At 36.0% G+C, this 24,893-nt stretch overlaps 1 protein-coding gene across 1 annotated transcript in view; it reads left to right on the forward strand.

Annotated features, from left to right (window-relative positions):
• The first annotated feature begins 405 nt into the window (after positions 1-405).
• Positions 406-24,893, forward strand: part of LOC140163037 (spermatogenesis-associated protein 24-like) — a 28,806-nt gene continuing 4,318 nt past the window's right edge. The window contains exons 1-4 of the mRNA XM_072186378.1: positions 406-662; positions 20,225-20,290; positions 21,638-21,768; positions 23,213-23,283. Coding sequence (XP_072042479.1) covers positions 564-662; positions 20,225-20,290; positions 21,638-21,768; positions 23,213-23,283 — 367 coding nt within the window. The 5' untranslated portion in view covers positions 406-563. The remainder of the gene's footprint in view (positions 663-20,224; positions 20,291-21,637; positions 21,769-23,212; positions 23,284-24,893) is intronic.

Below are 24,893 nucleotides of genomic sequence, written 5' to 3' on the forward strand. Positions count from 1 at the left end.
GTTCTTCGTGGTCGAGCGGTCTAAGGCGCTGGACGTATGGTATACGTGATACTAGCCAAAGCGGTGAGCCGTGAGTTCGAACCCCGCCTCTGCCAAACTTTAAAAGAATTAAAATTAAAATTTTACTTTTTAAAAATTTCATATTGGGGAAATGTGACTGGGAGAATTTATGTATGGCGTGGAGTGGTGTGTTTGGGTCCTTTACGAAATCCCAAGAAGCTAGTATGACCTCCGAGTGGTGTCAAATGTAATAGAAAAAAGTAAGAATATAATCAAAATAATTTGCCCCACGGCCCACCTCCCGAAAAAAAAAAATTCCTGGTGCCGCCGCGCCACTGGCCCGGAGGGAAACAAAAGGGATTAAAAATAAATTTGCGCAGATTTTGAACACCCTATACATTTGATCATCAGGATGTCAACCTTGTAGTCAATCGTATGACATACCGGTTTACTACCACACAAGGCTGGTATTAAACAAACGAGTGCCGGCGAAACTGGTAAGCTTATACCGGATAGTACTCCGTGCACATGAAATCGTTATACTTTGCTCAGAAACTACACTGATGGATGAGTCAATGCAAAGAACAGATATACTGGTGCATAAGCAATTGCAAGATCTGCTTCTAGCTCAGCGGCAGGCTTTTGAAGCATGGAAAGAAGAGGTAAGCTTAAAAATTTCAAATCGTACTCTCTATCTACTAGTACTACATGTAGTATTCATTTGTTATTTTGTATTCTGTCGGTCCAACGTCCGGGCTATCTCTAGTCTCGGGCCCAAACTGCATGTGGCTCACGGATCACGGTTTGTTATGAACAACGGAAACCGGCTGTGAAGGAGGCTACATAGCGATGTTGTAGGTAACCTAGGCAAACCTTAGTTAACACATTTACTAGTCAGCGAATTCGCCGAGACCGGGTCCGGGGCCCCAACACAATGCATATTTACATAGAAATTTGAATTTTTTTTTCGAGAATAGGTGGGTGAAGGAAACCTACATAAATATGTTTTCTATACTTCACTTGACCCAAATATATGATTTTTTATGGTGATAATCAAGTCGCACATGGAATTTTAGAGGTATTTTGATAGCAGTTCCATTAAAAAAAGCTGCCATCGCCATGAGACTAAGATCTAGAAACACCCCCGAAATGCCGTTTTGGGGAATTTTGCTAGCTGAATCTTTTTGATGAAAGTCAATCTTTGACAAGATGTAACTTTGCTACGGAAAGTGCTATGAAAAAAAGGTTTTCAGTTTTGGCTTAGTTTACTCAAGGGCTTTAATTTGATATATAAAACGATGCAATTTGATGGCAAATTTGAATTCACCTAGGATACCTAGATGTTGTTGGAGTGACATTAAATTTAGAAAAAAACGACACTCGACCATGGAATTTAATTTTAAGTTTGTCAGTATATAAACGGTAAATCAAGTAAGTTTCTTCCACTCTGAAGACTTAGAAACGGTTGTTTGTTATCTGTCAAATGTGCTGTGGATGTGCTCAGAGATTTTATGATGTGCTTCATTACATGTAAATCACAGGTGTGAAACTGACTTTATACCACTCGCTCGCTTTCGCAGAAAAGCCAGCCTCGTGGCAGTGGGCATGACGTCATCATGGACGTGTGCAAAATTTCCGCCGGGCGTCATATAACCCGTATTGCGATTGGTTGCAAAGCCATTCTTTGGAATCGTAAGCCAATCAATGAACGCGACGGCCTTTTACGGTATTAATTAATGTGACTCGCCAGTAAAGTACGTCTAAACCTGATTGGTTTACAAAACTACTTTGATAATTGCTAAGCCAGTCAGCATGCTCGATGCTTAACAACCTCGTAGAGGTTTTCGAGAGGCGAATTCACGGTGGTGATCCAGCGATCGAGTATAAATTCAGCTTGACAACTGCTCTCGCGCGAGATCGCAGGTGCTATAACAATACATGGACAGAATCACTGACATACACAATGGAATAATGAATTATTTATGACATGCATTGGCTGGATTTTACGATCGAGGTAAGGTTTTTGGCCTGTCCCTGCGTGAATATCCTTAGTTTTCAGCATCAAAGATACTTGCGATGACCAGTTTTTTGCAGACACTTTGATAACAGGTAACTTTTATGGGTCATAGGGTAGAAATTATAGTTGTACAATTTGTACGATATATACATTTTGTTATAGGCCTAAAATGTTTACAAAAATATATTGGTCCACACGTTGTGCTTGTATTCAGTTGTTCAACGTATACTCTCTATCTTACAAGCGGCTAGGGGACGCAGGGGTAACCTTGTCAATCAATGGTGATACTATTGTCCACCTAAAGTTAAGCCGATGACATCACCAATACGTAGATCCATGATCATTCCAATCGATAGGCAATTATCCCCGAGGCACCAAAATAGATCGATCTGCATGGCAGAGGACCACTGTGCAAAGTTGACCCAAGTTTAACGCGTACACATGATAAATCTGCATGGAATAAAACTTTAAAAAAGGATATTATTAGGCCTAATGTTACAAATTGATATATTTAATTAGGCCTAGGCCTATGATAAAAAAATGTTTACAATTTCTTTAATTGAAAGACTTATAAGTAATGTTAGAAAGTTTGTTTTTGAACAGAAAAAAGAAATTGAAACGCAAAAATCAACCTTATCAAGGTAAAGTCAGTTTCAGAGCTGGTGTCTTTATCGTGCATTGTGTGCTCTCATTCAAAATACATGGTACCTCGTGGACAAATAATGAAATTGGGTATCGTAGCAAAAGGACTCATAAAAATTAAACGGTATATGTGACTGACTTTATTTTTTCACAACAGGTGACTATTGAGTGTGGCATTTATAGAAACTTTCAATAATTGGAAAGTTCAATGTGGTTCTTACACAAATGTCGATTCTTTGCTCTATTGCACTTTTTTTGACTCACCCTGTATTATTGTTTTTTTCTAGGTTTTTTTTTAATCGTAGGCCTAATCATAAAAAATAAATTAAGTCTTATGACATCTTGTTGCTGAATCCAGGTACCTGGCTGAATCGTAAAGTATTAAAGCATGCCGCCATAGCCATGGCTTAATTCTACGATCTTGATCAGTTATCCATACTGTACATCGATCACTTATTGGATTAAGTATTGGACACAATAGATGAAGTATTTGATTGACAAGGTTACCCCTGCATCCCCTAGCCGCTTGTTCTATCTTTTGCAAAATTCCTTCGCAGTTTTTATTTTGGCCAGTTTATGGCATAAACATCAAACATGAAGTCAGGTTCACGTCATCAACACATCAGCACCTAATTCATCAATCTTGCGTGGTGATGCATGCATGAATTTGTAAACGTGAGCGACGAGCGTATATACGTACGGAACTGCAAAGAATCTTTGGCCTTTGCAAAAGGCTGCATGTAGTTACATGTATAGTACTTTGATCAGCTTGTAATTGGCAGGACTTTTTAAGGTCCGTTCATACTACCACCGCATTTGCGATGCGTTGCTTTGCGATGCAGTGCGTTGCCGCACTGCATCGAACTGCAAACTACTGCATTGCGATATCGCAATAAAGCTACGTTGAGTTGCGGCAAAAAGTAATCGATATATCGGCATCGCAAAGCAAAGCAACGCATCGCAAATGCGGTACTAGTAGTATGAACGGACCTTTAGGCTTAGGTCGAAAAATGTGGGGCGTCCATCACAAATATGGGGCGGCCAAATTACAAATCTATGCCCATATTGAAATAAAGATACAAAGAAAAACTTAACAAATTTCTCAAAAAGTGGTTCGGCCATGGCATCAGGCCCGTACGCAGGATTTCATTTGGAAAAGTGGACCTTTTTCCAAGGGGGAGGGGCAATTTTGTGAAAAGTGGACTTTTCCCCAAAATTTGAACCTTTTTTGTCCAAAAAAGCGTAAAAAAACAGAATTTTTTGCTCGCTACGCTCCCAAATTCTGAAATTTTGGGACTTTTTGTATACTTTTCCATGGCATCCCCGGCAATAAGCATGAAAGTTCATTTTACACGGTACAAACTATATATTTTGTTGTTCTCATTATTTAGAGTCTGGTTGACCAAGAAAGCTTGGTTAGCAGACGTCAGTGTGCAAATTAAGGCCCCATGACAGGGTGTAATTCCCATTATTCCAGTAATTCCTAAATGTTCCCTGTAAGTCCATATTATTCCCAACTAATTCCGAATAAGTCCGGTAAGTCCCTATAAGTCCATATTATTCCCAAATATTCCTGTAATTCCGAGTAACTCCAAATAAGTCCGTTAAGTCCTTATAAGTCCATATTATTCCGAACTAATTCCAAATAACTCCTAATAAGTCTAGTAAGTCCATATAAGTCCATTTAATTCCCAAGTATCCCTCTAATTCTGAGTAACTCCAAATAAGTCTGGTAAATCCCTGTAAGTCCGTATTATTCAAACTAATTCCAATTGAACTCCTAATATATCCCGTAAGTCCCTAAAAGTTCATGTTAATTCCCAAATATTCCAAATAAGTCCATATAGGCCTAATTCAAAATTTTGAATCCCAATGAGTTTAGGCAATTTAAACAAACCATCACAGGGACATCATGCACCCCTAAACATACCCAGGGACATGGGCCCAAAACACTCACCTCCCCACTTGTCACCCCAACACCGTCGCACCTCACCCCCCACACACACACACACCCCTACATCCCATCCCACCCGTCACCCCAACAGACAAGTTGACAACCCAACACCCACTCCACACACACAAACATCATTTAAAGTATCTTTTATTTCTGAAAAATGGCACACTTTTTTATCAATTATCTCTGTATGTTTATTGTGATTAAAAATTCAAGCTGACATGTCATATAGGGGTGCACGCGCACAACCCTGTACACAAAACATCTGGGCACCCAAAATGACACACCCAGCCATGCATAAAGCATTTCATGTTCTGTATTATTCCCCCAAGGAGGTTACGGGTTACGGTTACACTTAAATAATGCATTGATAGGTCTAATTCAATGGGATATCGTACCCCTACCCTGCACAACCCATCAACTTACGACACTCCATCAACAAACTCACATACCCCAACCTCACACACCACAACATATACAAACAGTACACATGTGCGATACACCCGCCGCCCCCTCACACCCAACATTAACATACGCACACATTCATTGCACACATACGGGGACACCAACAAAAATTAAGGTACACCCAACCACTCAAACATAAAACACTTTCCGAGTGTTTTGTCCGATATTGATATTTTCCAAAAACCTGTCATGATTAATGCATTTATAATACCCATGAGCACAGACATTTTCAAAATTGATAGAAAAGCAGCCTGGTAAAAACAACTGCTGACATTTACTTCATTGTTTTATGTTTTATGATGAAGAGTATCATTAGCCCTATTGAAAATTTTAAAAAATTGGCAGGTATGATTTGTTACCATGGTTACTAAAATAGAACAAAAGAAATGTTTGCGTCACGGACGGACGAGATAGAAATAGGTTCCCCTACTTTTTAGTACTCTTTTGTCATTTCTATCTAAACTATCAATACTTACCAATACTTTCCAGGACAAATAATAGCCAAGATACATGGTTTGATTACCTGATACACAGATATTGGAAACACGCTTCATCTTTTGCAGGAGAATGTGACAAATTTTGTCACGGACGGACACTTTTGGGTGTCACGGACGGACACAAATGCTAACCAGAGTAGCAACTTTTAAAATTGTTATTTTTTTATCCCTTAGTTGAAGCAGCTCCAGTAACTGCACATTGCCATAGAAAAATTATCTTGCAACTCCAAACTTTTTCTTAGTTATGACAACAAATGTCCATTTTGTCACGGACGGACAGAATTTTTTGTCACGGACGGACATTTCATCACAAATTTTAGTACAATGGCCTATATTTCGACAGCTTACAAATAAAACATCAAAAGAACTCTAACTTGGTTTTACTATATTTGTGTTAACCATGTGTGTTTAAATTTGAGCATCAAATAATTGTTCATCTTTAAAATAGACCCCCTAAAATTGCCCCAAAATGACTGTGTACCAATATTGAAGGTAATTCACAGTCCTCAATAGATTAACGTATCATTTTCAGTAGTGAATCAAGCAACAATGAAAGTGAACGAAATGCATCTGTTGCTTTATATATATGTTTAACTAAAGTTAGTGTTAGTAGCTTTGCAAAGATTGAGCATCAAGAGATTGTACATCTTTAAAATAGACCCCCCTGAATGTGTCTCAAAATGGCTGGGGACCAATATTCCTGACACCAAGCACCATTTTCAGTAGTGAATAAAGTATCAATGAAAGTGAACTGAATGCATCTTTTGCTTTACATATGTTCAACCACTTAATGATTTCTTTGCAAAGATTGAGCATCAAGAGATTAGTCATCTTTAAAATAGACCCCCTGAAATTAAAATGTCCGTCTGTGACACTTATTTTGTCCGTCAGTGACCAATTTTAAATTGAAGATTTATCTTAATTAATGGTGCCTTTGTTAAATATCATTCCTGTATGGAAAAGGGCATGAATGAGATGAATGAGATTGATACTTCAGCATGTTTTTATTTTTCTACCCTGTGTTAGCAAATAGTTAGACATGCAGTCTTAGACAGGGTGAACTGAAGCTGTAAGCCATTGTCTGACATTCTGAAGGGGATTGGAGTCGGCCATGTTTGACTGAAGTGGCTGAATATTTTAAATAACCTAACAATACATGGGACAAGTGGCAGAGGAGTTTCAAACCCAAGTAGACGGGAGAGGAGTGTGTCAAGGGTGTCTACTATAACCCAGGACTGTACCGGATCTCTTCTGCATTATATTATTAATTGATGATAGATGATAATGTAGAGTAAATAGGATGGGGAGAACACAAGAGTGTGTAGTTTTGGAGGAGAGTTATTGGATGATGAGCGATTTGTAGATGGCCAAGCAAGTATGGTACAGGTCTACAAAGATTGATGGAAGGCTTGAATGGAAGATTGAAAGAATATGACATGAAAATTCATGTAAAGAAGTTCAAAGTAGTGGAGACATGATGTGGGCCAAATTTTAAGCATCACCATAAATGGACAGCAGAAAAAGCAATAAACTCAGCATGGGAAGAGTCGTACTAGAGCTCGAAGCCTAGAGCAAAGACTGGCATGACAAACAAAAGAAAACTCTGCTTTCCAAAGCTTACAAGAAGGACATAAACAGATACGAGTTGTAGTAAGTCAGTAGTTTGGAGTGTGGCCTGACATGGAGCTGAGACATGGACACTGCAGAAAGAGGATACATGTGATGAAACTGGAAGCTTACGAAATATGAGTGTGGAGAAAACAGTACTTTGGAAAGACAGAAGACATATAAGATTTATATACAATCAGAAAGAAGAATTGGACTGGAATAGATGGAATAGCGGAAGGAGGGAAGGAATTAAGAAACAAAGAACACGCAAAAATGGAAATGCCTGATGAAGGACAGACCGTCGCTTGTGGAGTTAAAGCAGGGTCTATGGTTAAAGTGAACAGCTGAAGACAGAGGAGAATGGATTACATTGTTGATGGGAACAGCGAATTAACCTGCCAAATAAGGCATAACCCAGCAAACACAAAACGTTTTCGACATCATTCGCAAAAAGGTTATAAAAGGTTGTCAGAAAAGCGTTTAAATGTCGGGTTATATAAAGGGTATATTAAGAGTATAAAACGTTTTCATAACATTAAAAAACATTTTTGATAATCTACTGCTCAGCAAACAAAATGTTTTACAGAAAACATTTAAATGTCGGGTTATATAAAGGGTATAAAAACGTTTTAATAACATTCCAAAAACATTCTTGAGAACTTGATACAAAACATTCTAAACAGAATGTTATTTTGGGGTTTAAAAAATATTTTGCGAAAAATGTTTGCCCAAAACATTTTCAATAACGTTTTAAAAACGTTTTCATGACCTTTATATAACCCGACATTTAAATGTTATCAAAAGGTTTTGAAAAAAAAATTTTAAGAACATTTCTGTGTTTGCTGGGTTCAAATATTTTAACATAATGTTATTTAAGTATTGACACAACATTTGGCAAAAATGTTTGCAAAAATAGTTTACAATAACATTTTTTGAAAACATTTAAAAATATTGTTGCAGTGTGTTTTCATACAAAACGTTTTAAAACGTTATCATGACCTTTATATAACCCGACATTTTAATGTTATTAAAACGTTTTTACCTAAACCAAAAGCCAAAATATAACTCATTTTAAAACGTTTTTAAAACGTTTTTGTGTTTGCTGGGAACATTACGCAAGCAAGCTGGGCTACATATGGGCATGGTCATGATTCTATAATTATATTCGCAATGTGCACTGCTTTGCCCATTTCACAAACATTTCAATGGGATTTTTACTTGATCAATTTAGGAGGAATGATGAATAATCTCTTCAGTTTCAATATCATAGAGTACAAACAAGACGTGATGAACATATGATTGTGTTGTTGAGAAAGGAATGAGGAAACATATAAACTCGTTTTGTTTCAACATCAGATTTTCTTTACAAAGATTAAATTGCAGCATTATAATAGACATGCATACTTCAAGTGGATAATGTTTACTTAGAAAAAATAAGGACAATATCAAAAAACTAAAAAAACAGTTTTTGGAATACTGTGCCCCAAGATTAAGAAAAAACAAAACAAAAATGTTTGGGAAGAGTGTTTTTTTGTTATGATGTACCTTTTTTTTTACACCAAATCTGTATTTATTTTGATATTCATTGATGTCCTGCCTTTATAAAAAAATGTATACTTTTATATGTCTTATGTGAATAATTACAAAGTTATAGCACTTTTACTCCATGCATGTCTGAGAGTACACAGCCACCTTAATACAGAAGCTCAATGCTGTAAATAAATTTTCAGAAGCTATCCACATGCCCCAATATCTGAGCGCTCTTATTAGTTATTTTCAGTTTTTTTAGATCCACTGCAATGCATGAAGGGATAGCACTTATTACTGAGAGGATCCTTGTGCCCAACTGATCACATTATATCCTACCTATCTCAATATGCAAGAGGTGTCAGGCTAATATAAAATTACTATAGCAAATAGATCTTTTCTGCCCCATAAAACTTCTTATCTATAGGTTGTGCACGCACAAACAGAACAGTGTTATCCATGGGGCCAGCAGACGCATTATTTGACATAATCTGACACGAGCAAGGGGAATGATTCACTTGTAATATGTATTGAAAATAGAATTAATTTGTCCTGATTGAGCACCATTGTCTCATGTTAAGTTATGGTTATTGAATGTAAAACTCAGTTAATTTGTCCTCATTGAGCATCATCATTGTCTCAAATTGGTTGTTGTCTTGCATTTTTATTTAGGTTTCAAATTTCATTGTTTGGTAACTTATAATATCAACGGAAGAGCTGCCATACACCTTCCAGCATTTTCCTCCATAATGTGTCTGTTTATTGAATTGTGTTCAATATTGTGTTTAATGTATTGTAATGTGAAATTTTAGTATATTGCTACACAGCTACATTTCCATTACCACTAGGCCTATACATACACAGTATAGACTACTCTAAGGTCAAGTGGTTGTAATGATTTTAAAGGAAGGTCTAGTGAACTGCAAGTTTTGGTAGCAACAATCCATTAATTTTTTTATGCCCTCACAATTCTTAGGGTTGGGGTAGCATACTGCAAGTTATTTTCTTTTCTGTAAATCTAGCTTACTTAAATGTTATATCACCATTTAGCTATTGAAAAATATACTGAGCAAAATGACACTTAAAACATCCCTATAGCTCATACCATTGTGGAGATATGGCCTTTTCAAATAGAAAATGAGGCGAATATCATACTTTTTTCCAAATCAATTGTCACCTGAACCTTTGAGTTTCTATACTCCTGCTACGAAAATATAGAAATATATGGATCCCATTCAATGCTTTTAAAATTGTACCGTTGTTACCCAATTAGCATAAAAAAATTAGGCACTATTTGATAGTGTTCATGTTCATACACTCACAGGAAATTAGCAAGTCAAAATTTTGTCAACCTAAAAGCGGCAATTTTCGCCAAAAATCGGACAAAAAATTGATTTTTTCCCTCAAAAATATTTACAAAAATAGGGAGGTTTAAGTGCCAAAATCTGAAACTAGATGCTATTTTATCTTTGGAAACATACAAACAATCAAGAATTATTGTTTTCACCCCATTTTTTTTTTTTTTTTTGTCCGCCAAATGTAAGTCAAAGTTTGAACGCTGTCTTATTGGTATTTCCTTGGTGTCAAATATAGCTGTAGTGAATCCAAAATTGCATCAATTTTAATTGAAATGTCCTTTTTAAATTTCAGCTCGGTGTTTAGTATTTTTGTAATATAGCGTTTGTAAATATCATATTTATCAATTTGAAAAGTAGGAGCATGTTGTCTATATAGTCAATGTTTACACTGATTTACATTTCTTAACTTCATAGCTATTTTCAAATCTATACTACAATTACTTTCCAGTCAATGAGTCAGTCAATGAGTTCAGTTTAGTCAGTTGTGGAATATAAAAATCAAGCCAGTGTCTTGACCTAGAGTAAATGTCCCATTGGGAAATATTGATAGTATTTATATAGCCCAGTCGTGTGCTGGTCGTGTGTCACATTCACTGCCCTCAAAATACCATACAGGTTTTTATGCACTCATCAAATGTTCACAGATGAATTGGCGAGGAAAATGGGGGGGGGGGGGGTTATTCAAACGCGTCATTTTGATGGAAATATTTAGGTCTTCCACAATAAAGTTTGTCATGTTTGCTATGTGTTTACATCAAAGTATTGATTTGACCAATATCTCCTGATTGACCTGACAATTAAAGGAAGGTGACCTGATAGGCCTATATTTAAATATATAAAAATTCTAATCAAAAACTTATGTATAAAATAAAATGTCATACCTTCCAAGCACTCATGCAAAAGGAACATGTAAATGTTTTTTGTAAATGTGACTAATTCCTAATGGAATTACTGACATTTATACAGCGTGATATTGGTAGTCTACAGTGTTTTTATTTTAAATGATAATCATCATGATCATGTAATATATTGATTTCAAGTGAAAGGCCCTATTTTCCACATAAACATATTAAAGTTAGAAGTTCCAACTCAGTGTATTTCCGAAGATATCATCAAAAACTGCCTAATTAGTCTCAAATGTGGTATACCATATTTGAGACTAATTCTGCAGTTTTTTGACGATTTCTTCGGAAATATACCAATTTGGAACGCCAAATTCCAATAAGTTTATGAGAAAATATGAGCTTTCATCTAGATCTGATACCAAAATCAGCATTTTGATGAGGTAAGTAGCGTGAAAGTCGATTCGAGTTTATCGTCCCCCGCCAGCGTCACTTTTTGGAAACCAAAACACCAGCGTCAAATTTTCAAAATGCCAAAATAATTCATTATTTTCAAAGTATCAGTGTTTTCACCAGTTTTAGCAATTGAAAAAATACATTTTTGTTTGTAAAACATATATTCATAACTTGGAAGCAAAACCAGGCTCTTTTCTAACTTTTCTAGTCCTTACCCGTATAAAAAACATGTTTATAAATCACATGTATGAGTTTGGCTTTAAATCAACATGCATTTTAGGTCAATAATGAAATCTGATGAAATAATGAAAAATGAAAAAGTCACCTCACCAACCTGGAAAAAAAAAGTGACGATAAACTCGGAATTGACTTTCATTGGCCTAAAGTGGGGGATGAGATTGTCAATCAGGTTACCCACCTTTAATTTACAGGATGGTACGATTTCTTCACAGACGTGCGGTTTTCACCTTTTATGCCCAAAATAATGTGCACAGTGCACTTGCATTTAGGGGTGGTTCAATAATTATGTATACCCATAGAATGGTGAAAAGTGGCAGGCTAAAAGGGGAGGCGAGCGATTTTTTGCACAGATATTTGGCACCCTAAAAAGCCGTGTAAAACATATCATGAAATGCTCAAATATGCAAAATGTTCTTTTTGATGCATTCACATCACATGATAATTTCAGGTTTTAAATTGGGGTTCCCCAAAATCTAACATGTGTAAACAAAGGGCAACGATTTTTTGGCAGGGGCGTGGCAAAAAATTTTCAGCATGTTAAAAAGGGCAGTAAGGATTTTTTTTTGGTATAATGAAAGGGAGGAGCAAGCAATTTTTAACAGAACGTTAAGAATCACTCATCATGCACATTCCAATTCAAACAACACATCTTTAATTCATAGGCCTATTGGCATCTTGAGATATTGGGGCTGAAGACGTCCAAGAGAATACTGGAAGAAAGCTTCCTCTCGGTAAGCAATTTCAAGTTGGTTAGAAATAAGAAAAGTTAAACTTGAGATATGATTGTTTAAACTTTTTAAATAAGCTAATTTGGAAACCGCAAAAAAAAAAAGCCATGAAGCGCTCCACAGACTCCGAGTATTGTGCGTATAATATTGTATGCAACATATCTCGTTATTTAATCTATTGCCATTCTATTTCCAGTAATGTTTAAGTTCTAACGATTGATTGCTGCCTTAAATTCGATAATATGTTACATGTAATATCTAGTAGAAATATATTATCGATTTTACGTCATCAAACAATCGTTAGAACTTAAACATTACTGGAAATAGAATGGCAATAGATTAAACAACGTAGATATGTTGCATACAATATTGTACGTACAATAAAAAGTCTGAATACTGCTTTACATTGATACTTCTCAGGTACATGGGTATATGCAAGAAGAATCATTTTGTATATCAACCAAGTAAATGTCTATAATATTGATCGATATATCATTTTTGTACTTACAGTCTACTTGCGCTCAGGTCTTCACTTTCACATAGCATTCATAGGGTCAATGATAATAATTTTTCTACTGATGCAAACAAAAATCTACATTTTGATGTGGGGAATAGGCTGTGGATTTGATCATCCTCACCAATATATGAACAGGCACTTGCACAGACATACAAACATAAATCACCCCAGTACCCCACTACAGTAAAAATGATAATGTGCCCATGCTGTGGAAGATGACTCCGCCCAAGAATACTTTGGGGATAAGCCCATATGCATTGACATGGGTGCATCTGCATAGGGTGGTGGTTGGAGAGCTGTATGAGGGGTGTGTTGCTTATTTTCGAGTTTCGAGTTTCAAGTGATAATTTTTGAGTTTCAAGTGATAATTTTCGAGTTTCAAGTGATAATTTTCGAGTTTTGAGTGATAATTTTCGACTATCGAGTGATAATTTTCGAGTATCGAGTGATAATTTTCCGAGTGTCGAGTGATAATTTCGAGTGTCGAGTGTCGAGTGTCGAGTGAATTTTCGAGTGTCGAGTGAGGATTTTCGAGTGTCGAGTAAGGAATTTCGAGTGTCGAGTGAGGATTTTCGAATGTCGAGTGAGGATTTTCGAGTGTCGAGTGAGGATTTTCGAGTGTCGAGCTATAGATATGAAAATCATTCAAATATCCAGACTAGGTTATGGAGTTTTGATTTAGAAAGATCTTTGTTGTGTTTTCATTCATTCACCATTGCGTGAAACATTGTGTACTGAAATATAAAATCGGTGTTTATTTTTTTATCCCAGACTTGCATCCAGGTTCTCTGTCAGTTTTCAACATTGTAGTATTTAGTATTTGCACTAAATGCAGTATTTAAGGAGGAATTGCTCTTAAAGCATGTTTTAAGAGATTAATTGAGTAGGGCAAAGTACAGTGATAAATATGTCTTTTTAAGCATATTATTGATTATTTGTCAAAACAATCAGATAATAAATGAGGAAATTGAATTTGAAATTTAATTGATATACAGTATTCGTTACATTTACTGTACATGTCCCTATAAGTGCCCACCAAGTGACTTTATTACACATGATCCCCTATCATTATGTGCAGGAACCAACTATACATCAAACATGGAACCATGTATATACACTTAAAATCAATAATTTGGACTATTGTTTACATTTGCAATTATGTAAACAATGTCCAAAATAAGCACTCACCAAAAATGATGTTGATAAGCGCCCTGGGTGATTAATGGAATGCATACGGAAATTAAGAAAACCATAATTATGTCTGATTTACTTCAAACAAAAGATATTTTGATCAGTGTACTTTGCCCTACTATGACTGTATAGAACATGCTGAGCATTTACTAATATCCAGAAAATGCCTATGAGCCTTAAATAAAAAAATATGTGGTATTTAAGTCAATTTATGGCAACAAATCAATTTTGGAGCAAACTCGAAATTTTTCATTTTCGAAAGTGACATGACTCGATTTTGATCATTTTTCGAGTGACAAGACTCGATTTTGATCATTTTCGAGTGACAAGACTCGATTTTGATCATTTTTCGAGTGACAAGACTCGAAATTGTGCCATTTTCGAGTTTCATACAAATGCTCTAAATTTACATTTTTGGCACTATTTGCTCTGATTTGTTATACTAAAGATGTCCAAAAATATTAAATTAAATTAAAATGCCTTCACAAACAACAGACAATGTTATTCTAATTTAAATATGAGCCAACAGAATAATATACATATTGAGGACATTAGGACAGGTCTTTATTCACATAATTTGAAAGAGTGTTATATGATCAGGCTATAGCCTAAATATGAAAATCATTAACGTATTTGAATCCAGACTAGGTTATCATGTTATGGAGGTTTTGATTTAGAAATGTCTTCGTCGTATTTTCATTCATAATCTGTGTGTACATTTTGAATCCGATAGGTTCTATGTCAATTTCCAACATTGTAGTATTTATTATTTGCACTAAATGCGGTATCTCGAAAATCTTCACTCGACACTCGAAAATCCTCACTCGACGCTCGAAAATCCTCACTCGACGCTCGAAAATCCTCACTCGACACTCAAAAATCCTCACTCGACACTCGAAAATCATACTCGATACTCGAAAATTTTCACTCAATACTCGAAACTCGAAAATAAGCAACACACGTATGAGGGGTAGGAGGAGAAGTTTAACAAGAATGTAATCATAGAGCTAGAAATAAGCCTTTTAAAATAACACATTGGGATACATGGTGAACAAATGGAAGGATTTGACAGGTTTAGGAGGGGGTGTGAGAGTCACGGAAACATTTTATCAAAATGAGCTAGGTCTTTCCGTCGGAGTGGGGACAATGAGGTCAAAATATAAAAGTTGATTTAAATTTGGATTTTTTTTCAAAAAGCCATGGAAAGTTTTAGGAGGAAATATTTGAAGAAAAGTACTTTTTGGATTATCAGAAATTGGGGGGGGCTGTGTTTGGTGAGGCTACATAATTTGACAATTTGTTTCATGTCCCAACATTTATTTATTTTTTTGCTAAAAAAATACTGCAGTTTCCATGTGATATTGACAGTGCTAGCAGTTTTCAGTATCTAACAGGAAAATGATGAGTCCCTTATTTTTATATTTAAGATTATGAAGGCCAAGGGTTAGACTCTTTTAAAGTTCTACAAAAATACTTGCAAGTGATTCATGGTGAAAATTTAACTTGTTTATCAACATTAGGCCTAACCTTAAAATTAAATATGATAATAGAGGGAAAAAATATGGACTGATCCCAGAAATTGAGGAGTGGACGCGAAATTAATTGATTGAAGGGATCAATTCCGGGATCATTTGATGAGAGGCAGTTGAAAAATGGTGGTCAACAACAAGTTAAAAAATTGGCCCAGAAGAGCAACAACATATATTATTTACTCTTGACCTACACATAACTAAGTAAGACCTATATGAAATTCATGAATACAAAACAGTACTAATTCAAGTCTAGTATAATATTATTTTCTTCAGATTGTCTGTGCCATTTGATTTATCATCAATAGTAAAACTCCCAATATTAGAAAAACACAGTGCAATATACTTACAGATGTTCTTTTGCCCAATATTTTTTGTAGGGATATAGGCATACATGTTATATTTTCAAATGTTATTTCTTTCATCACATGAAATGGGAAATTTACATTTCATTTATAATATACCCCAGTATTTACACATGTTACCATATGGTATATGGTTACACTAGCTCTGAAAATGCTATTAGCCTTTGACCCCTAGCCAGGTTCACCACAGGGCCGCGTAATTCAAACGCTATTTATATCTACTACATGTATATAGTATGTAGATCAAGATGCATGAAGTTATGACATTCCATATTGTATACAGTGCGTATTGGGCAATAATACGACCGTATTTCTTGTCTCACACTGTTGTCTGCTGACCGACATATTCAATTGAATAAGTATTTTAAAAAAGCCTTTCATCCTCAATACCGGTGCTTCATATTTTTTTAATGTTTTAATTACAGTATTTATAAGAATGCAGGAAGGGTCACTTATAACTACTTATATTGAGCAGTTTTTGAATTAGTATTACCACCGGCACCATCTCGTCAAAAGTAACAAAAGAGCTTTTAGGAAATGTATACATGGTATATGGAAAACAAAGATTCAACATAACAAAAAATTATTTACACACACTCTCAGAAAAAAACAGGTGCTACTTAGAACCTTTTTGTCCTGTATGTAGAACCCTAAGCAGTAATAAGGTTCTAAAAAGAACCTTAAAACGTTCTATAAAGAACCTTAAAGATTTAAATAGGTTCTATAAAGAACCTTAAAGATTTAAATAGGCCTGGGGATATTCTAAATAATTCATTCATTCAGGGACTCGTCACAAAGTTAAGAAAAGTAAAACGTAGTGTTAACCCTTTTTGGTAGGCCTACTAAAAAATAATTTTCTTGGATAAAAAAACTTTTTTTTCTGTTCTACTAAGAACCCTTTGAGGGTTCTTTCTTTAAGATCCCTTAAGGGTTCTTCAAGCTTAAGGTTCTACAAAGAACCCTTTTCTTGGCTACAGAACCTTTTTTGGTTCTACAAAGAAGTTGAAAGAACCCAATTGACACCCAATGGATTTTAGTACCTAGTTTTAAGGTTCTTTTTAGAACCTTATTACTGCTTAGGGTTCTACATACAGGACAAAAGGTTCTAAGTAGCACCTTTTTTCTGAGAGTGCATGCTATAGGAATAGCTTGTAACAATGTGTAAATTTGGATAAAAAGTCTCAAAAAATGAGCTAAAGATAATTAAAAATACGGACATTTTGACTTAATAAAAGAAGGAATTCAGACATGAGAAGGAAAGGCAGCATCTCTGATACTGGGAAATACTTGCAAATATTGAAATTAGTAGTAAATACCTGGACAAATACTTGGTTTTGCAATAATTTATGTATACATTTTAGAAATAGTTTTTTTTTTATATTAACACATTTTCATATTCTTATCAAATAATTTCAATACATTTTAGAAAATGCCATTCATCCAAAACAGGCAAAATTATATTTATCATATGAGTGATATTTGTCTGTGACAAAGAAGTTACAGAGTAAAAGGCAAAACATTATTTCACTGTAAAATACCGATAAAAACATTACCCTTCCCATCTATATAACTTTTCTCTATATGAGTAATGGTGAGTGATAATTAGTGTAAGATTTTAAATGTCCAAAGTGAATACGATACGATATATAATTTTTGTAACATGAATATGTTAAATATCTATATATATATAGGCCTATAAGATGCATAGGGTGGGGGGGGGTAAAGTCCACTTTTTACATCAAAGCCAACTTTCACACAAAACCAGGTCTACATTTCCAAAAATCCAAACACCTGCATGATGCCATTAATTATTGCTGCCCACCCAGTAAATTATTTTCCCTAATTTGAGGGCAAAAAATAGATTAAATTGCCAACCCAGTAAATTATCCTTATACCTCCCTGCAATCCCCATGCATATAAAAGGCCTACAATTTCAATTTCGCTTTTTAACCAAAAAATAAAAGAGATCAAGACAACAATGTTATATACAGTGGAATCAGTAACATCTTGGATAACAGAAAAATTTTCCTTGATTTCATTACTAGTTCAGACTCAAACACTATTCTCAATTAACTTTAAATCCAGAAAACAAGTTAATTGGGCCACTTTTGGCAGTTTCTTTTTTTTAACGTCTTTGGGTGTCTTTCTTCCATGGTACAATCCATCTGCGAACAAATTAACTTCTATTATGCGTAAATGTCACCATTGTCATAGCTGTATACTATATATAGCATGTCCAAAAACAATGACAGGAAAATCAGGAACAACAACAACACTTAGGAATTTCATCACTATACTACTAGTACTTTTGCGTGTCAAACAGTATAAACTTGTTTTTTGGGCTCTAAACATATATTTTTAAGCAAAGCCAGAAGCAGTGTATTTCAAAATCAAATAATTATAACCACCATACCATGTTCTTTATATAGATTTTGTACCAGGATTTTGTATTTACTTCATCAGATAATTTATTATAAATTTTAGTATGCACTGTAAAATAATTTTACAGTGCATGTGTAAATAATGTTTATGCTGTGTAGTATGGCTAACATGTAAATACTAGCAAGTACACAGCCAGTTCAAATTTCCCACTTTTAACTACAAAAGATCAAATAGGGCGAGCTAGGGGCCAGAGGTTAACATGGTAACATGATAATGGAATGTGTGTGTACACTGCCATTAAAGGTGCACTAGTTATTATATTAACAGTCTTTAATAGTGTTTTTAAAAGTCCATAAGCTATCTAATCATTGAATATTGTGTAAACAATGAGTTATAAAGGGGAAAGAAGAATAATTTTATTTAAAATGGATAATGGAGAAGCAATAAGCATGGAGCTGCATGGTAAGAAGCTGTTATACACTGCAGCGTTTGTGATACAGTGGGGCCTAGTCAGTTGCAAATCTGAGTATGAGACCACATGAACCCTAGGCTTTTATTATTTGAGGCCTATCTACATTGAAGTCTGAAGTGAAGATCCTGTTATGCCAAAGCTTATCCTCAACCAGCACAAACTAAACCCCAAAGCTCAAAAAAGGGTCGGTGCTCTGTGTGGTTTAAAATGTAGATCATGAAGCTGAAGTCTCTACTACTGTTCTGAGGCACACGTCTACCCCCATTGGGAGTTTCATCATTAGGTCAGCCATATATGCCACAGCACAGACCCTGGAATGGAATTCTGGTCACTACATATAGCAACTAGCTTGTAATAGGCCTATAGATAACATAATAATGAGATCGAATTGCCTTTTTAAGGAAAGATTTTATGTTGGAAATTTTCATGCCATATAAAAAATGGGATAGAGAAAAGTTTCCTTCTAATTTTTATTGTTCTAAATCCAAAAATCTGGATTTGTTTTGGCTAATTCCAACTAGGCCTACATATTGTTTTGGCTAATTTCTACAATTCAATCCAAATTGTTCCAAACTATTCCGATAACTCTATCTTGTTCCGACTAATTCTGATAACTCCGGGTTGTTCCAACTAATTCCTCGAACTCCGCATTGTTCCGACTAACTCCATTAAGTCCGGATTGTTCCGATAACTCCAAATTAATCCGACAAATTCCGGATTATTCCGACTAATTCCGATAACTACGGATTGTTCCGACATAGTCTGATAACTCCGGATTGTTCCGACTAATTCTGGTAACTCCGGATTGTTCCGACTAATTCCTCCGGATTGTTCCGACTAATTCCGGTAACTCCGGATTGTTCCGACTAATTCCGGTAACTCCGGATTGTTCCGACTAATTTCGATAACTCCGGATTGTTCCGATTAATTTTGATAACTCCAAATTGTTCCGACTAATTTCAACTAACTGCGGATTGTTCCAAATAAATATTGCAATTCCGATAACTCCAATATCGGACTCCGAAATCGGAATTAATACCCTGTCGTGGGGCCTAAATTAAGTGGGCATCCTGAAGCCCAGATTTGCTGGCGGACCAGAAATTCACTGCAGGTTATTTGTCGGATGCCCATACTTTATAAAAAAAAAAATATTTTCGCTTTTGGAGTGTTACTTGACCTAGAGCTAATTGCTAGGATCATTCATGGTTGAAAAAAAAGTGTTTTTAATACATGCTAATTCTAATTTAACTTTAAAAGAATTCAAATTCTAAATTATATACGGATGACCAAAAATTTTGGCGGATGACCAGATTTCATGACCTGATTTTTTTTTTCTTTTTTTGCACACTGGCAGATAGACGTTATTGCCTAAAACTACTTACTGATTCATTCTCTCACTCACACACTCATTCTGTATACTTTGTTGTTGTTTAGAGCCTGGTTGACCAAGAGACTATGGTGAGCAGATGTCAATATGAAGTCTTGGCTAAACAACTGGAGGTATAGTATGGCAAAATAATAAATTGTAAACCGTAATTAGGGATGTTCATAAAATTATCAATATTTTTAGCTGAAAGTTCTTTCATTTGAAAGAGAATTAAATTACCTAAACAATAAGGGGTCAATCATGTTTCTAGTGCATATACTTTTGAAGTTACAGACAAAAATAGTGTCATCAAATTGCCCAAAATTTTGTGTATGAAATTGTGACAGCAGGCACATGTACAATATACTGTATGTGACCCCAGATGACCTCCTATTCTTTACTGTAAGAAAGCTGTTTTGGATGGTCTTGATTTACACACAAATTGCTTTTGAGCTAAATCGAGCGTCGACTTGGTGGAACATGGATTGCACTATGTAATAGTTTATGAATCCAGTATCATGCCAGTATACCAACATAAGTCAACATCACTTAGGTTTTGGTTGTCAAAATTAATTTTTAGTGATTTTCTCCATTGAGCCCCACAGTAAAGCCATTTTTGGACCGCACATGCACATTCCACTTCCCTATGGACGAATAGCGCCACCTATAGTGTGTGATGTGAGCTAGCCTACCGTAATGAAATACTGTAATTTCTTACACCAACACTACATGTATAACTACGGTATTTCATAACCTCATGAATATACACGATATGTTTAAACCCATCCATAGGGGATCGTTTTCCCGTGTTTTTCACTCCCGAGCTTGCAGAAAATCCAAATACATGGGGTGAAAATTTAATCTCGGGTGGTGTAAAATATTTGGCAGTGTAGTCAGGGGTGGAGTAAAGTCCAAAAGTAGAGGGTCAGCGTTCACCCCCGAGCTTACACATATTCCCAATATAGAGGGTGAAAATTTAATATTTTTTTAATTTAGGGGGTCATTCACCCCCCAATCGGGGGTTAACGCTACCCCTGAACCAATCGTAGGAAATAAATTTTAAATACATGCAGGTTATTGACAAAGTATAGTAACTGCGTCTCGTGACGTAGTACATACCGTATTGATTCTATCAATTCCTCTAAATAAGTTCCCGGAACCCAATACAAGCTTCCCAGGCCGAACATTTTCTCATAAAACTAAAGTGACCGGACCCGTAAAATTGAGTATTTTGTCTGACACTTCCCTATGACATCTCAGTAAACCTGACTGTATCAGTAAACCTGACTGTATGTATACAGAGCTAATTTCACAACATTTTATGGCAGAAGGTTTTTTCTTAAAGACTAATTGAAGCAATATTGTAACATTGACTGAGGATGATGCCCTCAATTTTTTTTACACAATTTTGATTGATTGATTGATTGATTGATTGATTGATTGATTGATTGATTAAATTTGACTGATGTTATTCCTTACAGGACGAAAAATTAGCTCATATAGAAACTCAAGCCAAGTTAGCAGATGTGAGTGACAAGCTACAGTTTGCATTGGGGGAAATTGAGATACTTACGAAACAGTTGAAGAAAGAAAAGGCTACTTTTGATGCATCGTAAGTACTTGTTACATATGGTACATCTTGACAGACACTTTTAGACCCGGTGGGGGGTACTTAAGTATAAGGTATACGGGGATGTGCCACTCTAAAGGGTCGCTTTTTTTGCAAGAAAATCCTAAACATGGGTCCCGATTTGAGAAAAAATCGCTAAACATGGGGCCTGATTTGAAAAAATAGTATAAAACTGTCAAATCAGCTGCTTTTAGGTAAAAAAATCCCTAAACATGTAGGGGTTTGAGAGTTCTAGCAGCACACACCTGTCAAAATGTAATTCAAGTCCCCCCCTGGCTTTTAGACCAGTGACCCCTTGGTGTATGACAAGGTGTACATTACTCCCTATTCCAGAAAATACACTTCTAATTTGGAATATGTAAATATTGTCTTGTTTTACATGAAACATAGTTAAATCCTAATCCTTAAGTTAGTTCTAACTGGCAATGAAAGTAAATTTTAATATTTTTGCACTTTGAGGGAAAATGGGCCAAGAGCATGCAATTTTGCATGTTTTCTGACAATTGTATAGTCACAAAACATTAAGACTTGGCATAAATCTAAGCATTCAAATCTTGAGTATAGGCTAAGAGTTAGCTCATAATCAAAGATGTTTCCAGGAGGAAGAACATGCCTTTTGCGAAAAAAATGGCGGACAAGACTCTGCCCCTTTCCAGCGAAAATACAGCTTAATTAGCCAATGTGAACATGGGGTCATTGGCAGAAATATTTTCCTATATTGGACTAACACATCATCAGGTATATGGTATTTCACAATATAACAGTAATGGAAAGAAAAGTGGAAATGCTTGTTCGTCGGATGTTTGACGAAGTGACCAACTCTAATGACGTCACTACATGCATGTAAACAACGTAGAGCGTAGAGGTATTTTAATAATTAATTAGGTAATACCAAATATGGAGGTATCCAAAAGTATGAAGGTTCGACAAATCTAGCTACTCCACTGAATGCTAAAACAATAAATTTTGTCTCTAAAAGTAACTAGGCTAATGGGAGGGCAAGTTAGCGCAGCGGTAATTCCCTCGCTTTGCACCACTGAGGTCCCAGGTTCAAGCCCCCGCGCCGCCCAAGGCCTCATGTGCACTTGGTTTATCCCGATTCCATGCTCGCTCTCGCAGGTTTTCCCCGGGATCTCCGGTTTCCTCCTGTATCACAAAAATCGGTGATTAGTTGTTTGGTTATCAAAACTTCCTTCACCCAATGGAATTTGGGGAGCTGCACAGATAATTGGTGGATGTTACAATCTAAATGTGGATAGGTGTGCGCCGCTCGGGCAGCAACCTAGTTGATGCGATCTGATTGTGATGATTCACCATTGCAGCGAAATTACAGCGCTTTGAGTCCTCTAAGATCTGGAGAAAGGCGCTTTATAAATCCAAAATTTATTTTATTATTTATAATCATGTTTAAATGACACTTTTACAGATTTGGGAAGCTACAGCAAGAGGTCGATAAAGAATCGTGTAAGAGCATCAGATTACAGTCAAGATGTACAGGTAATTTATAATTAAAGAAAGAGATAAAAAGAATTTATCGCGTCTGACGTCATCTGTCAATCAAACTCGAGCACGGCTTGTTTACAAGTGTCGTGATGATGACTTGCTGAATGCGGATTTATAAGCGGGCGCCGTATTGTTAATTTTGCACCTTGAAACATGCAAACCATCTCAAAAGTTAGGTCTTTATAGTAGGAAACTTTCTTAACCGAAGGCACCATGTCAACAATGCCTAGAAAAGCTGCTTTTTGCCTTGTAAAAGTACGAAATTTTTCGCCATTTGTTGTTATATCACTCATACATAAATTCTAGACAGTTCATTGGTTGATTACCATTTATCATTTTTACTATCACCCTCTCCGTGTGATAGTCTTTACCATCATGTGCTCTGCCGTGAGTGCGCCTGCGCCAAGCCGTCGCTGACTCTTGGACTCGCCGATTTAGTTATGGGGTGGACCCCAAAATGTGAAGTATATCACGGCAAAACATGGTGTTATGTTGATGATAAAATGTATTTCCTACCTTAAACAGTATTTTAGTAATAGAATTTATGCATGAGTGATATAAAATAAATATTAACTGTCTTAAATTAGGTTGTAATGGTGAAATATAATCACTGGGTGAAAGATGTATTATTCCATTCCACTCGCCGTTCCGGCTCGTGGAATGGAACAATCCATCTTTCACCTCGTGATTATATTTCGACCATCACACTCATAGACAGTTAATATTTGTATACTATTCCTTTTCTCCGATCAGCACCAGATAGATCGGTCTTCCTTTTACGCGCTATTAACCTATGTAAACCAATCAAGGATCGTAATTGACAGTGACATCGCGATAAATTCTTTTTATCTCTGTCTTTAATTACAGGAGCATGAATTTATACACTCTGTAAAAACATCATGGTAACCATGCATGATTGGGCTATTCCATTTAAAATCCACACTACCCCTGTGGAAGATTTTGGATGTATCTTCCACAGAAGGAGTATGAATTTCAAATGGAATGAGCACATTAAACAGCTCCATTTGAATTTCATACACCCTCTGAAGAAAGATTCAACCTGAATCTTCCACAGAGGGAAGGTGAGTGTCGATCAAATGGAGATGCCTAATGTGCACATTCCATTTGAAACTCCTACTCCCCCTGTGGAGTAGTTTGATGGGCGAGATGGCCGAGTGGTTAAGGCGTTGCGCTGCCGGCCGGGAGATACGATCGACGAGGGTTCGAGCCTTGGGCTTGCCTTAGGTGAAAATTCTCTTCCCTCCCAAAAAGTTCCTATATGGTCAGGAATCCTTCAATTAAGTTCAGTTAATTAATTTCAGAATTTAATTGAAGAATTTCTTCTCGCCCCCATACACTGCTTAGCACGTGCAGATATAGGTAGTGTATGTGCTTCCTCCGTGATTCGGAAGTCACGTAAAGCCGTTGGTCCCGTGTATAGGAAGAGTCAAACCCTGTGCACGTTAAGTGTCAGAGCTATTCGAAAAAGAGAAGGGGGACCATCCCCGGTTCTGATATCTGCAATCAATCCTAGGTTCCAGGATCGTGCATAGGTAAAAAACTGTGCATGTTAAGCCCGTGCGACAATACTCAATTTGAGGTAT

This window comes from Amphiura filiformis, chromosome 10 (assembly GCF_039555335.1).
Source record: "Amphiura filiformis chromosome 10, Afil_fr2py, whole genome shotgun sequence".
Taxonomy (NCBI): domain Eukaryota; kingdom Metazoa; phylum Echinodermata; class Ophiuroidea; order Amphilepidida; family Amphiuridae; genus Amphiura; species Amphiura filiformis.